The 14,388-nt window shown below is 57.5% G+C and overlaps 1 protein-coding gene across 4 annotated transcripts in view; it reads right to left on the bottom strand.

Moving 5' to 3' along the window:
* The window catches only part of BTBD19 (BTB domain containing 19), a 78,359-nt gene that overhangs the window by 44,930 nt on the left and 19,041 nt on the right, over positions 1-14,388 (bottom strand). For all 4 annotated transcript variants that reach the window (XM_073357920.2, XM_073357917.2, XM_073357916.2 and 1 more), the window contains exon 3: positions 12,552-12,605. In XM_073357920.2, the coding sequence (XP_073214021.1) occupies positions 12,552-12,605 (54 nt within the window). The remainder of the gene's footprint in view (positions 1-12,551; positions 12,606-14,388) is intronic.

Genomic DNA, 14,388 nt, shown 5'->3' on the forward strand with positions numbered 1-14,388 from the left:
GGAGACATGCTGGCCTGCGGGGGGCAGCCCTTAGACAAGCCAGACAGGGAGTTCTCACCACAGCCCAGGAGACGGGGGGGCTGCTTACCCCAGTCAGGGGAAGAAGGGGGGGAATGGGGAGGCTGTTACCACAGCCAAAGGGAGGAGTGGGGCTGTGGGGGGTGTTGAAGGGGTAGCTACCCCAGCCAGGGGGAAGAGGAGGGGCTGTGGAGGTGTTGAGGGAGAGTTACCCCAGCCAGGGGAGAAGGAGGGAATTGGAGAGCTGTTGCCCCAGCCAGGGGGAAAAGGGGGGCTGTGGGGGTGTTGAGGGGGAGTTACCCCAGCCAGGAGGAGAAGGGGGGAACTGGGGGGGCTGTTACCCCAGCCAGGGGGACAAGGGGAGCTGTTAGCTGTGCTCCCCCTAACTCGAGCTCCCCTCCCTCTCCCTCCCAGGATGCCCCTTGCTGCGTGTGCAGCAGCCAGGCCCCACGGCGCCTGCCTGTTGAGGGCAGAACCGGCATCAAAGCCAAGCCGCGCCCACCCTGCCGCCACGGCCCAGCGCTGCGGCTCTTCCCCCGGGAGAAGGGAAGAATTGGGGGGCTCTTCCCCCAGCCAGGAGGAGCGGGGAGCAGCTCGATGCCCGGCCGCCTGGCGCAGCAGCAAAGCCTTGGTTGGCCTGGCCCAGGACTGCTCTGAACGAATTCTTGGATCCCCCCCGGCCCTGTTCCCCGGGCCTGAGCCCCTCTTTGTCTGTGGGACGGCAGCTGTGCACGGCTGGCCCCAGCCCAGCGCTGCGGTCATTTCCTGACCGCCCCCCCCCGCCTCCCAGCCCACCTGCCTGGCTTTCATGAGCCCAGCTCCCAGCCCGGGGGCCGGATGGGGCAGGCACCGGAGCTGGGGGCGGGAGCAGCCAGATATTCTTAGGAGAGGAGATCAATGAAAAACGAGGCAACCTCACAATCAAAACAAAGCATGTGCCTGGGCATGCCACCCCACAGCTCCTCACTGCCGGCCCCACACCCCCCACTCCACCCCCACAGCTCCCTGACTGCTGGCCCCACACCCCCCACTCCACCCCCACAGCTCCCTCACTGCCGGCCCCCCCCCCAACTCCACCCCCACAGCTCCCTCACTGCCGGCCCCACACCCCCCACTCCACCCCCACAGCTCCCTCACTGCCGGCCCCCCCCCCAACTCCACCCCCACAGCTCCCTCACTGCCGCCCCCCCCCCACTCCACCCCCACAGCTCCCTCACTGCTGGCCCCCCCCACTCCAGCCCCGCAGCTCCCTCACTGCCGGCCCCCCCCCCAACTCCACCCCCACAGCTCCCTCACTGCCGCCCCCCCACACTCCACCCCCACAGCTCCCTCACTGCTGGCCCCCCCCACTCCACCCCCACAGCTCCCTCACTGCCGGCCCCCCCCAACTCCACCCCCACAGTTCCCTCACTGCCGCCCCCCCCCACTCCACCCCCACAGTTCCCTCACTGCCGCCCCCCCCCACTCCAGCCCCGCAGCTCCCTCACTGCCGGCCCCACCCCCCCCAACTCCACCCCCACAGCTCCCTCACTGCCGGCCCCACACCCCCCACTCCACCCCCACAGCTCCCTCACTGCCGGCCCCCCCCCCAACTCCACCCCCACAGCTCCCTCACTGCCGCCCCCCCCCCACTCCACCCCCACAGCTCCCTCACTGCTGGCCCCCCCCACTCCAGCCCCGCAGCTCCCTCACTGCCGGCCCCACCCCCCTCTCACTCCACCCCCACAGCTCCCCCACCGATAGCCCCACCCCCCCCACTCCACCCCCACAGCTCCCTCACTGCCGGCCCCCCCCCCAACTCCACCCCCACAGCTCCCTCACTGCCGCCCCCCCCCACTCCACCCCCACAGCTCCCTCACTGCTGGCCCCCCCAATCTCCAGCCCCACAGCTCCCTCACTGCCGGCCCCACACCCCCCACTCCACCCCCACAGCTCCCTCACTGCCGGCCCCACCCCCCCCAACTCCACCCCCACAGCTCCCTGACTGCTGGCCCCACACCCCCCACTCCACCCCCACAGCTCCCTGACTGCTGGCCCCACACCCCCCACTCCACCCCCACAGCTCCCTCACTGCCGGCCCCACACCCCCCACTCCACCCCCACAGCTCCCTCACTGCCGGCCCCACCCCCCCCACTCCACCCCCACAGCTCCCTCACTGCCGGCCCCCCCCCACTCCACCCCCACAGCTCCCTCACTGCCGGCCCCCCCCACTCCACCCCCACAGCTCCCTCACTGCCGGCCCCACACCCCCCACTCCACCCCCACAGCTCCCTGACTGCTGGCCCCACACCCCCCACTCCACCCCCACAGTTCCCTCACTGCCGGCCCCACACCCCCCACTCCACCCCCACAGCTCCCTGACTGCTGGCCCCACACCCCCCACTCCACCCCCACAGCTCCCTGACTGCTGGCCCCACACCCCCCACTCCACCCCCACAGTTCCCTCACTGCCGGCCCCACACCCCCCACTCCACCCCCACAGCTCCCTCACTGCCGGCCCCCCCCCCAACTCCACCCCCACAGCTCCCTCACTGCCGCCCCCCCACTCCAGCCCCACAGCTCCCTCACTGCTGGCCCCCCCCACTCCAGCCCCGCAGCTCCCTCACTGCCGGCCCCACACCCCCCACTCCACCCCCACAGCTCCCTCACTGCCGCCCCCCCCACTCCACCCCCACAGCTCCCTCACTGCCGGCCCCACCCCCCCCAACTCCACCCCCACAGCTCCCCCACCGATAGCCCCCCCCCACTCCACCCCCACAGCTCCCTCACTGCCGCCCCCCCACTCCAGCCCCACAGCTCCCTCACTGCTGGCCCCCCCCACTCCAGCCCCGCAGCTCCCTCACTGCCGGCCCCACACCCCCCACTCCACCCCCACAGCTCCCTCACTGCCGGCCCCACACCCCCCACTCCACCCCCACAGCTCCCTCACTGCCAGCCCCACACCCCCCACTCCACCCCCACAGCTCCCTCACTGCCGGCCCCACACCCCCCACTCCACCCCCACAGCTCCCTCACTGTGGGCCCCCCTGCCCCACTCCACCCCCACAGTTCCCTCACTGCCGCCCCCCCCACTCCACCCCCACAGTTCCCTCACTGCCGGCCCCACACCCCCCACTCCAGCCCCGCAGCTCCCTCACTGCCGGCCCCACAGCTCCTTCACTCCACCCCCACAGCTTCCTCACTGCCGGCCCCACACCCCCACTCCAGCCCCACAGCTCCCTCACTGTCAGCCCTACACCCCCTGCGCCGGCCCCCCGGCCTGGGCCTACCAGCCCCACGTCTCCCTCACTGCCAGCCCCGTGCCCCCCACGCCAGCCCAGCATCTCCCTCACTGCCAGTCCCGTGCCACCCACACCGGCCCCATGGCTCCCAGTCCCTGGCCTGGGTCTACCAGCTCCACACCCCCTGCATCAGCCCTGCAGCTCCCCCACTGCCAGCCCCATGCCCCCTGTGCCAACCCCACAGCCAACCCCGTGCCCCCTGCACCAACCCCACTGCTCCCTGGCCTGGGTCTGCCAGCCCCATGCCCCACGTGCTGGCCTTTAGCCGGTGCTTCAGGCCCAGTGTTTAGAACATACTCGTCTGGGAATTAGCACGGGTGAGACACACATATCCCCTGCACACACCCCCCCCCCCCACATTCTTCACACTCGGCTAAGAGGAAGCTTGGGCGCCCTCAGCCAGCCCTCGCTGCCCCACGCGGACGGCTCCTCCTGATCACACAGGATGGGATCAATGCAACAGCAAGGCCCCTTCTCTCCACTAAGGAAGGAGACTCTGGTCTCCCTGTCCAGCCAGGTCCTGCCCCGTCCAGCTCTGCCTATGGCCAGGGAGCCACTGGCCTGTTAGTTACAGGGGCAGCCCCACATCAGTGGGCACAAGGGAAGAAAACTAGCCTTCAAAGCCCCTTCCCGCAGCTGCTTGGGCTGCAGAAGGCCTGGGAGACGAGACCTCCCCAGACCCGGGGGATGGTTCCCTCAGTATTCTGGCTGGGCTGGTTTTCAATTACCCAAGAAAGTAGCTTCCACACATTGCCCTGCCTGCCAGCCCTCACTGCCTGGCAGCTTCCCCTCTGCCCTACGTTGGCCTGGGCTCGAAATGAAACGTTCCCTCAGCTCTCGGGCCAGCCACACAGCCATGGGCTCCCGGGGAGCAGGCCCAGGCCCCTGTGCTTTGGGTGGGCAATTCCTTACCACTGCCCAGGACTGGCTTGGTCACTTTCCACCCCAGGTGGGTCCAACACCCCACACTGGTCCTGGCTAATGCAGGGTAAGTCACGGGGAAATCTCTGGACCCTTGGGAGGCCCCCGCAGAAACCGCAGCTCCCAGAACACAACACACAGCCTCCAGCCCGTCCTGCAGCGATGCCGGCGTGGCTCAAGGTGGAGCACTGCATCCTGGGAATTACACTCTCCATTGTAATTCCCGTTCTCATCTGCTCTATTTATGTCCCCATCCCATGTGGCCGTTGGGCTGTTGGCAAGTTTCCAGCCTGGCTTTGGTTAGCCCTGCAGAAGACACTTTGCTGGGCTCCTCCGTCCCAAGCCCAACCGCTAAGAGACGCAGCTGCAGTACGGGCCGTAGAAGAGCCCTGACGGCAGGTTCCCCTGACACGGTGGCTGGGAGAACGAGCAGCAGGTGTGGGTTCCCTCGCTGACCAGCATCGCCAGCCAGGAGAGCTCCGGGAAAGGAGAGGCACTAGGCTGAAGCGGAAAGGACACGTGCAGAGAGTGCTAGTGACACGTGCTCCCTGGGCAGGTTATGGGAAAGCAGTGCGGGCCTCTGCGGGAAGGAAGGGGTGAATTCCCTGCTGCTGACACCACCCGCACCCGGAGAGGGATTCCTGAAAAACTGAAAGTGCCTTGAGATCCAAATGGCATGCAGGTGTGGAAAGAGCCAGGCGCAGTTAGCCAGAGGCTGCTGGCTTCATCCCAGCACCTCTCTGAATCACACCATACAGGCATGAGGAAGACCCATGAGATCACCATGCCCAGGCCCTGCTGCCATGTGCAGAACGGGCGTGGGAATCTGCATCACACCACATCCCGGGGAAGCTGTTCCACCGCCACGGGGAACCCTGCCGCCAGGACGTTCAGCCTGATATTCAGCCTAAATGTTCCCCCTTTCTAAATCTCGTCCTACTGCTCCTCATTGTGACGAAGTGGGACTGTTCTTAATGTTTCCTCTGAATACAGTAGGAGTGCCTCAGTTTCCCCTAGGCATTTCGTAAGTCTCTAGGTGGAGGGATAAGGGGGTGTAATGGTTGCAGAGCAAAGGGCCAGTGTACACAAATGGCCGACACTCTGTCTCCTGGCAACTGATGGCCTGGGCCCTTCCCCCTGCAAGGTGAGAGCTAAAGGGTTGGAGAACAAAGGCATCCGGTGACCTCCTGGCCCGGGAAAGGGACAAAGCCCAGAGGAGGAGGGGCTGGAGGGAGTTTCAGTTTGGGGCTGGCTGGGGACATGGAGTGAAGTGCAGACGTGGTTGTCTGGCTCACTGTCCCCCAAAATGGACTCAGCTGAGGGGTCCTGTTCTCTGTACCTACCAAGCTCTGTTTTACCGGCTTTATTTACTCGTCTAATAAACCTCTGTTTTACTGGCTGGCTTAGAGTCACGTCTGACTGCAGAGTTGGGGGGCAGGACCCGCTGGCTTTCCCAGAAGCCCCGTCTGGGTGGGCTCGCTGTGGGAAGTGCATGGAGGGGCAGAGGATGCTGAATTCTCTGAGGTCAGACCCAGGAAGGTGGAAGCTGTGTGAGCTTCCTGCCCTGAAGACGGTCTACTCCCAGAGAAAAAAGAAAAGGAGGACTTGTGGCACCTTAGAGACTAACCAATGTATTAGAGCATAAGCTTTCGTGAGCTACAGCTCACCTCATCGGATGCATACAGTGGAAAATATAGTGGGGAGATTTTATATACACAGAGAACATGAAACAATGGGTGTTACCATACAGACTGTAACAAGAGTGATCAGGAAAGGTGAGCTATTACCAGCAGGAGAGCGGGGGTTGGGGGGGTGGGGGGGACCTTTTGTAGTGATAATCAAGGTGGGCCATTTCCAGCAGTTTACAAGAACAGTAGGAGGGGAAATAAACAAAGGGGAAATAGTTTTACTTTGTGTAATGACACATCCACATTCAAGCCTAAATTAATTGTATCCAGTTTGCAAATTAATTCCAATTCAGCAGTCTCTGTTGGAGTCTGTTTTTGAAGTCTTTTTGTTGTAATATTGCGACCTTTAGGTCTGTAATCGAGTGACCAAAGAGATTGAAGTGTTCTCTGACTGGTTTTTGAATGTTATAATTCTTGATGTCTGATTTGTGCCCATTTATTCTTTTACGTAGAGACTGTCCAGCTGGTAATAGCTCACCTTTCCTGATCACTCTTGTTACAGTCTGTATGGTAACACCAATTGTTCCATGTTCTCTGTGTATATAAAATCTCCCCACTATATTTTCCACTGTATGCATCCGATGAAGTGAGCTGTAGCTCACGAAAGCTTATGCTTTAATAAATTTGTTAATCTTTAAGGTGCCACAAGTACTCCTTTTCTTTTTACGGATACAGACTAACACGGCTGCTACTCTGCTCCCAGAGAGGAGACTTCCCCAGACTCCTGACTGGCTTCATAGGGAGCAGTTCCAGAGCATCGCCTGGGGACTCCGTGACAGTTGTTCCTCAAAGCATGCCTCTAAATAATTCCCCTCCGTCAGCGGCCTTGACCCGTTCAGATCAATGCAGGGTTCCTATGGCTCCCCTTCCACCCCCCTGGTCTTGTCTACACTAGAGAAGTTGACCATGCTGAGAACTGCTGTCACCTTGTAGTTTGCTCGTAATGCACACACGCCCATGCACACAGGTTCCAACCAGTTCACAAATGTGCAAAAGGGACCAGTGTGTTTTCAGGGCTAGATCCCAGGTTAGTGCCAGTGTGGCTGAAGATCCATCAAACCAGTTCAACTAGACACCCCACTGCGATCCCACAGGGCACCAGCCACCTTGGGACGTCTCCCACAATGCACTGTTTCTGGAAGCTTGGCAAGGAACTGTGGGTTAAGTACCCAGAAGGCATTGCAACTGAAATGACTTAGGAAAATACCTACGGCATGACTAGTGCGGATACACGGAACTATCAATGCTTAAACCAATTCAATACAGACTCAGCAAAGCCAAGGACTTTGTCCTTATTTAGCCAAAGAAATGAGGTTAGTTCTTTGAAGCATTCCTCAGAAACCGCTCCCAGCCCTTGATCTTTTTTATGGCTCTTCTCTGAACTCCCTCCTGTTTGTCACTATTGTCCTGGTAACAAAATAACTGAGAAGAGGACACACAATCCCAAAAGAGATTGCAGAGTCAAACAGCGCCTTCCCTCCCCGCTCCGTGACCTGCTGATTCTGTGTACTCAGCTCACAACTGGACTGGACTGGCTTTCATGCAATGTGACACTGCAACTTTCTGCCCTGGATCTCCTCCAGACATTGCTCCTTCTCTGCTTTCTCGCTGCATATCTGGTTTGAATTACTTTGCCTTAGATTTACTAGCTGGATCGTTTCTGCTCAGATTTCTAGCTCCTCTTGATCATTAACTGGCTCACAATGCCTCAGTTTAGGACCAGCTGCACTGTTTTTTCCCCTCTTCCAGGTCATTAATGAAGATATTCAATGTGAGACCAGACGACAGACCCGCGCTACCCCTGGACATTTCCTTCCTGATTAAATACCGTGCAGTGAATCCTTAGCCCTTATTTACATCCAGTCTGCAGTCCATGGAACAGTGCATACCAAAGCACATTTGTATTCATTTCATGCGAGATTGCAAACTCTTAGCTAAAATTCCAGCACACACTTCACATCCAGCATTCCCTGCGTCCACTCATTGCGTCCACCTAGCCAAACAAGCAGTCAGCTTTGCCTGATGAGGTCTGATCTGGGTAAGTACATGCTGCTTACAGCACTTGGTTCTGTTAGGTAGGAGTTGGGCGTCATTTCCCGCGTAAGATCTGTTCCAAGATTTTACTGGGGGACTGAATTTCATCCCCCAAAGGGCAACTGCCTGGAGGACCCTCCTTTCCCATTCAAAGATCAGTACCATGTTGTATTAATTTATAATTTTCTAGTACCTCCCCTATTTTCCCTCTGTTTCCTCGTTTCCCCATCTGTAAAACGGGGATAACAATACCAACCTCCTTTAGAATGTGCTTTGAGATCTACAGATGAAAAGCGCGGTATAAAACCTGGGTGTTATTTTAGGAATAATTATCAGCTGTTCCAAGTGTTTGGAAGCTACCACTCTAGGATGCCTGTCACCTGGGCATGCTAAGGCGCAGAATTCCTTTCCCTGGTCTTCATAAATAGCTAGTTTCTCTTAGACCCCTTGGCTGTCCTTCACTTGGTCTGCACTCCCCTCGCACTATAACTGCCTATTCTGGTTTGCTTCCTTCTCCTCTTCCACCCGTTTTAAACTGCAGGGTTTTGAGCAGTCTGTCCCCCATGAACCCCATATCAGCCATATCTCATACTCCTCTTTCCCAGTCTGGGATGTCCGAACCCTTGGAACTCCCCGCTGGTTTGAGTTACCCTTTCCTCCCTTCTCCCCTTGCTCGCTAGATACTTGAATTCTCCCTGAGCTCTCTTGCTGCGTTCACCAGGAACCCAAGTGGTTCATGGTTACTCTCACATCCTTGTTAGCATCTCCCTTTTGGTGAGGAGTACAAAGGGAGGGGAAATCCTGGTGTGAGTCTCTGGATCATAAGGCCGATTCCACCCTAACTTAGGAATCTCTTTGATTGTGCATATTTGGCTGTGTATAAACCCAGCAGAGAGATACCAGTGGTTAAAAATCCCCCATGACTGCAACTTCCCATGCTCTCAAGTCCGTTGGCAGCTGGCCTGGGAAGTTTTCGCTCTCCCCACCCCCCACCCCCAGTCCTGGGAGTGGGCAGGAGATTCTGTCTGTCACTTCCCTTTTGTTTTTCCATTCCTCGACCCCTCTTCCTCCTAACCCAAAGGATTTCACTAATTCGCTCAGACAAGCACAGCCCTGGCTTCCCTGCCCCAAGCCCCGTATTTCTCTCCCAGCTTCATGAGCCTTCACTTCACTCCCGGCTCTGAGAGGGACGGATCAGCCTGGGAGGGATAGATCAGCCCGTCTCAGATCCTCTCACGCTGCCTCAGACACAGCTGAGCAGGGGAAGTCTCTTGCTTCATGCAGGATCAGCCATTCGGCTGTACAAATAAGAAACCGGAGCCACTCCACAGTTAGGCCCCTGTAAATGAAAGGAGACTGCAGCAGCTCATGGCTGCGCCTTGTAGGGAAGGTTTCAGAGTAACAGCTGTGTTAGTCTGTATTCGCAAAAAGAAAAGGAGTACTTGTGGCACCTTAGAGACTAACCAATTTATTTGAGCATGAGCTTTCGTGAGCTACAGCTCACTTCATCGGCCATTACATGGTGTGTCAGCAGGTCCCATGCGGAGAGCTCCTGCTGAGTCAAGGCAGTTTGCTGCACTTAGCCAAGTCACTATGGGTTGTCTCTTTAGCATGCCTGGAATGACCCTGACACATCCCGAGTGCATGTGGCTAGGAGGGGCCTGAGTCATCCGCAGTTTAAGGATCTTACTTAGAAAGCAAGGAACTGCCTTGGAGTGGATGACCTCATGGGGTTTTCCCACCTCGGACTGCGATGGTCCTGTGACGCCATGGCCAGGGAAAGCCAGCCGTGTCCACACACTGGAATGGAGGAAAACGGCTGAAGAACAAGTGGCTTAGCTACCCCTCCTCCCCAAGACGGGTGCCGAAGAGCTGAGATACACTCACAGGGCGAGCCACACGGGGCTGTGGATCTACACAGCTGGCAGGTGGTGACCCCATCAGCTCTGGACACAAAGGAGAGTGCTGTGGGTAAGGCACTGGACGGTCAGTCAGGAGAGCTGGGTTCAACTCCTGGCTCTGCTATGGAGGACAGGCATGTCATTATCCCTCCATGCCTCAGTTTCCCAATCTGTAAAACAGGGATAATCATCCCTGCTTCATCTATACAGACTCTTCAGGTGACTGACTAACTGTTACTGTGTGTAAATATGGTGCCCAGCAGAAGAGGGCCCTGATCTGCTTGGGCCTCCAGGTGCTACTGTCATCAAATAAATACAATAGAACTGACCAGTCAACCACACACCTCATCTGGAACCGGAAGTACACAATCAGGCAGCAGCAGAGTCAAAATAAATAAATAAAGCAAATACAGAACAGTACTTCATGAAATGTAAAGTATAAAAAAAATAAAGGAAAAGTTTAAAAAAAGATTTGACAAGCTGAGGAAACTGTTTCCTTATACTGGAAACCTACTGACCGCTATGCTTACCTACATGCCTCCAGCTTTCATCCAGACCACACCACACGATCCACTGTCTACGGCCAAGCTCTACGATACAACCGCATTTGCTCCAACCCCTCAGACAGAGACAAACACCTACAAGATCTCTGTCAAGCATTCTTACATTCTTACAACTTCAAAAAGAAAAGGAGTACTTGTGGCACCTTAGAGACTAACCAATTTATTTGAGCATAAGCTGTAGCTCACGAAAGCTCATGCTCAAATTGGTTAGTCTCTAAGGTGCCACAAGTACGCCTTTTCTTTTTGCGAATACAGACTAACACGGCTGTTACTCTGAAACCTGTCTTACAACTACAATACCCACCTGCTGAAGAGAAGAAACAGATTGACAGAGCCAGAAGAGTTCCCAGAAGTCTCCTACTCCAGGACAGGCCCAACAAAGAAAATAACAGAACACCACTAGCCGTCACCTTCAGCCCCCAACTAAAAACTCTCCAACGCATCATCAAGGATCTACAACCTATCCTGAAGGATGACCCATCACTCTCACAGATCTTGGGAGACAGGCCAGTCCTTGCCTACAGACAGCCCCCAACCTGAAGCAAATACTCACCAGCAACCACACACCACACAGAAACACTAACCCAGGAACCTATCCTTGCAACAAAACCTGTTGCCAACTGTGTCCACATATCTATTCAGGGGACACCATCAAAGGGCCTAATCACATCAGCCACACTATCAGAGGCTCGTTCACCTGCACATCTACCAATGTGACAGATGCCATCATGTGCCAGCAATGCCCCTCTGCCATGTACCTTGGCCAAACCGGACAGTCTCTACGTAAAAGAATAAATAGACACAAATCAGACGTCAAGAATTGCAATATTCCAAAACCAGTCAGAGAACACTTCAATCTCTCTGGTCTCTCGATTACAGATCTAAAAGTGGCAATTCTTCAATAAAAAAACTTCAAAAACAGACTCCAACGAGAGACTGCTGAATTGGAATTAATTTGCAAACTGGACTGGCCAGGGACGAGGAGTGAAGTGCAGACGCGGTTGTCTGGTTCACTGCCCCCCAGAATGGACTCGGCTGAGGGGTCCTGTACCAACAAGCTCTGTTTTAGACCATGTTCCTGTCATCTAATAAACCTTCTGTTTTACTGGCTGGCTGAGAGGCACGTCTGACTGTGGAGTTGTGGGGCAGGACCCTCTGGCTTCCCTAGGACCCCGCCTGGGTGGACTCACTGTGGGAAGCGCACGGAGGGGCAGAGGATGCTGAATGCTCCGAGGTCAGACCCAGGAAGGTGGAAGCTGTGTGAGCTTTGTGTCCTGCAGACAGGCTGCTCACAGAGAGGAAACTTCACCAGAGTCCTGCTCGGCTCCATAGGGAGCAGTCCCAGAGCACTGCCCAGGGATGCCGTGGCACCCCCATCCCCGAGGTGTCCATAAGGCTGAGGTTCGATGGTAACTTTTCATAACCTCTCCACTTTCTGAGCTGCCCAGAAGCGCTGACAGGCTCAGCTGAGATCACATTGGGGAACTCAGCTCAGTTTGCTGGACTGAGCACAGAGAATGAGCCTCCCATTGCCAAGTTTTCCCAGAAATAGAGTCACCCAAAATCTACTCATGCAGCCTTGGCCCTTGACTACAAACTCCCACAATGCAATGCACCCACAAGGCCAGGTATTGAGCAGCCCATTCCCATTGGCCTGGCTGCTTTCTCTGCAGTGATTCCAGACAATCTCCGGCAGGGTGGAAGCAGCTGGCAACAAACAACCCTGGTTTGCTCCCCCGAGATGTTACCTCCCTGCACCCTTAACCATCTCCAGTGACCTGCTGAAAGAAGCTACTGGTACCATTCCCCTGCACCCAGCTCCCTGAGGTGTAAGAACAAGCCTGCGACCAAGGGACACAATCACCCGCTCCTGCCCCCTCTGGGCGCTCCTGCCGGGTCCCTCATGGGGCGGTACCGGCCCAGCCCTCTGAAGGTGCAAATCCGCATTGCTGGGGTGACGTGCCCCCCTAACGTTAGCAGCCCTGTGTCAATCTACTCACTCCCTTCCTCCCCCCAGGGACAGACAGGGCTAAATGTGCAGTCCCTGGCCCGCCGGACATCACCACCCATCACCTGCCGTCCCGTCCCCCTAGCACCCATGTATTTAACAAGAGGCAGCCCAGGCCGTGAGGCGAGGGCCTTACCTTCCTCAGGTCGACCAGCCCATACTCCACAGCCGAGGTGAACACCTCCAGGGCCTGCAGAGTGAAGAAACACATTGGTGAGCAAGAGAGCGCAGGTGCCATGCTGGCAGGGCCAGGGGCCTCAGGTCTGTTCTCTGCATCTGTCCTCTCCAGCCGCTCTCAGCCGGTCGCACTGGGGTTATTCTACAGCCGTCCCCCCACACACACACACCCCACATGCATGGGCAAGGGACTGGCATTGGTTGGGGGGGACAGAGCGTCTTGGGGGCTCCAGCCGGGGGCCCCCACCTGACAAATGTGTTTGAAAAGAGACCGAGAGCTTTGGAAACGTTACAAAGGAAGCTGGCACCTGCAGGAAGCAGCCTGGCCTGCTCATGGGAGCTGAAGTGTTGACAAGTGCCAGGAGACACACACATTCGTAGGCTCTCCCCGACGCGCTCTCCTCCAAGCAGGCACGTGGCCCGGCCACAGCAGATCTCAGCCGCCAACGTGGCAAAGCACCAGGGCCCATTCTGACCGTTCGGCATTTCACAAAGCTGTGGGCAGCAGAGGCTCATTGCCACAGACATTCTCCCGTTGCCCAGGGGAGGCGCTAGCCCAGGGTCTGAGCAACGCTCGGGGCACTGTACCCACTCACAGCTGGCAGAACTGCTGCCAAGCGCCAGGTGGCACAGATCTGACCCTCAGGCTCTCCTGGGACGGCCTGGAGATGGGAGGCCTCTGCTCAGCCCCAGAACTGGCTTGTGGTCTTCTTGTACAACTCCCCGTCCATGTGACCCAGCTGGGACCTAGAAGGCCCCCCGTCGCATTGAAGGCAGGGCAGTTCAGTTTCCACAGTACCATTCACACAAGGCAGGATGGCTGCTCTCCCGTCAGCCTAGAGTGAAGGGGACCTGGCCACCCAGGGTGGATGGATCCCAGCCCCTGGAGCCATCCCGTCCGCCCCACATTACTGAGTGTTGCTAGCCTGACAATCCCCAGCCCGAAGCTCCATGAGTGAGCAGAGCCTTAAAAGACTTCCTGAGCCGCATGGGAAGGAGGAGGGAGATGGGCCGGAGTCAGAGGTGCTCCGAGGGAAAGCCACCGTGTTGCCTCAACAAGCCCCAGGAACGCCAGGAAAACTGGAAGAGCCTGATTCATAACTTCCCAGCAGCGGGACGCAACCCAGCCTCACCCTCTCCCAGAATTGCTGGGCACAGCGGGTAACACCAGGAGCCTGTGTCACTGGTTTGACATGCACAACTCACGACACCTGGGGCCCAAGGTCAGCTGCCTAGTGGCCCAACAGACACGTATGGTGGGCTCGAGTCAGGAGAGGTCTGCTCAGAGCTGGGATCAGCGCAAGGGACAGAAGTCAACGGGAGGAGCTATGGAGACAGCTGCTGAAAGGGGCAGGCCGCTGGGAACCCGTGAGCCCTGGCAGGGCTGTTATCCAGCCCCCAGCTGGTTTGCAATTTCCCACCATCCTCCCCAGCCTAAGAAGTGCAAAGGGAGGGACCTATGTAGCAGGGACAATGGGTAGGAGAAGAGGTGAGACATCCCCTCCTGGGTGACACCCCAAGCCTTGTTGCTCACTCTCCTAGTGGGGTTATTTTCTCACCACTGCCTGGAGCTGGGCTGCCACCTTCTTCTGAGCATGTCAGACAAGTGCTGGGACATCTGTGTCGTTATGGTGCGATGCAGTACCAGAGTGAGGATGCTGGGTCCCCAGGACGCAACTCATGGCGGGGCAGGACCAGGCACTGGGTGGGACAGTGCAGGAGGTGGACTAGCTGGGACATAGTAGACCAAACCATCCCTCCTCCCTAGGATCTTACCTATGTTGAGCATTTTGCTT

This window comes from Lepidochelys kempii, chromosome 8 (genome assembly GCF_965140285.1).
Source record: "Lepidochelys kempii isolate rLepKem1 chromosome 8, rLepKem1.hap1, whole genome shotgun sequence".
Classification (NCBI taxonomy): domain Eukaryota; kingdom Metazoa; phylum Chordata; order Testudines; family Cheloniidae; genus Lepidochelys; species Lepidochelys kempii.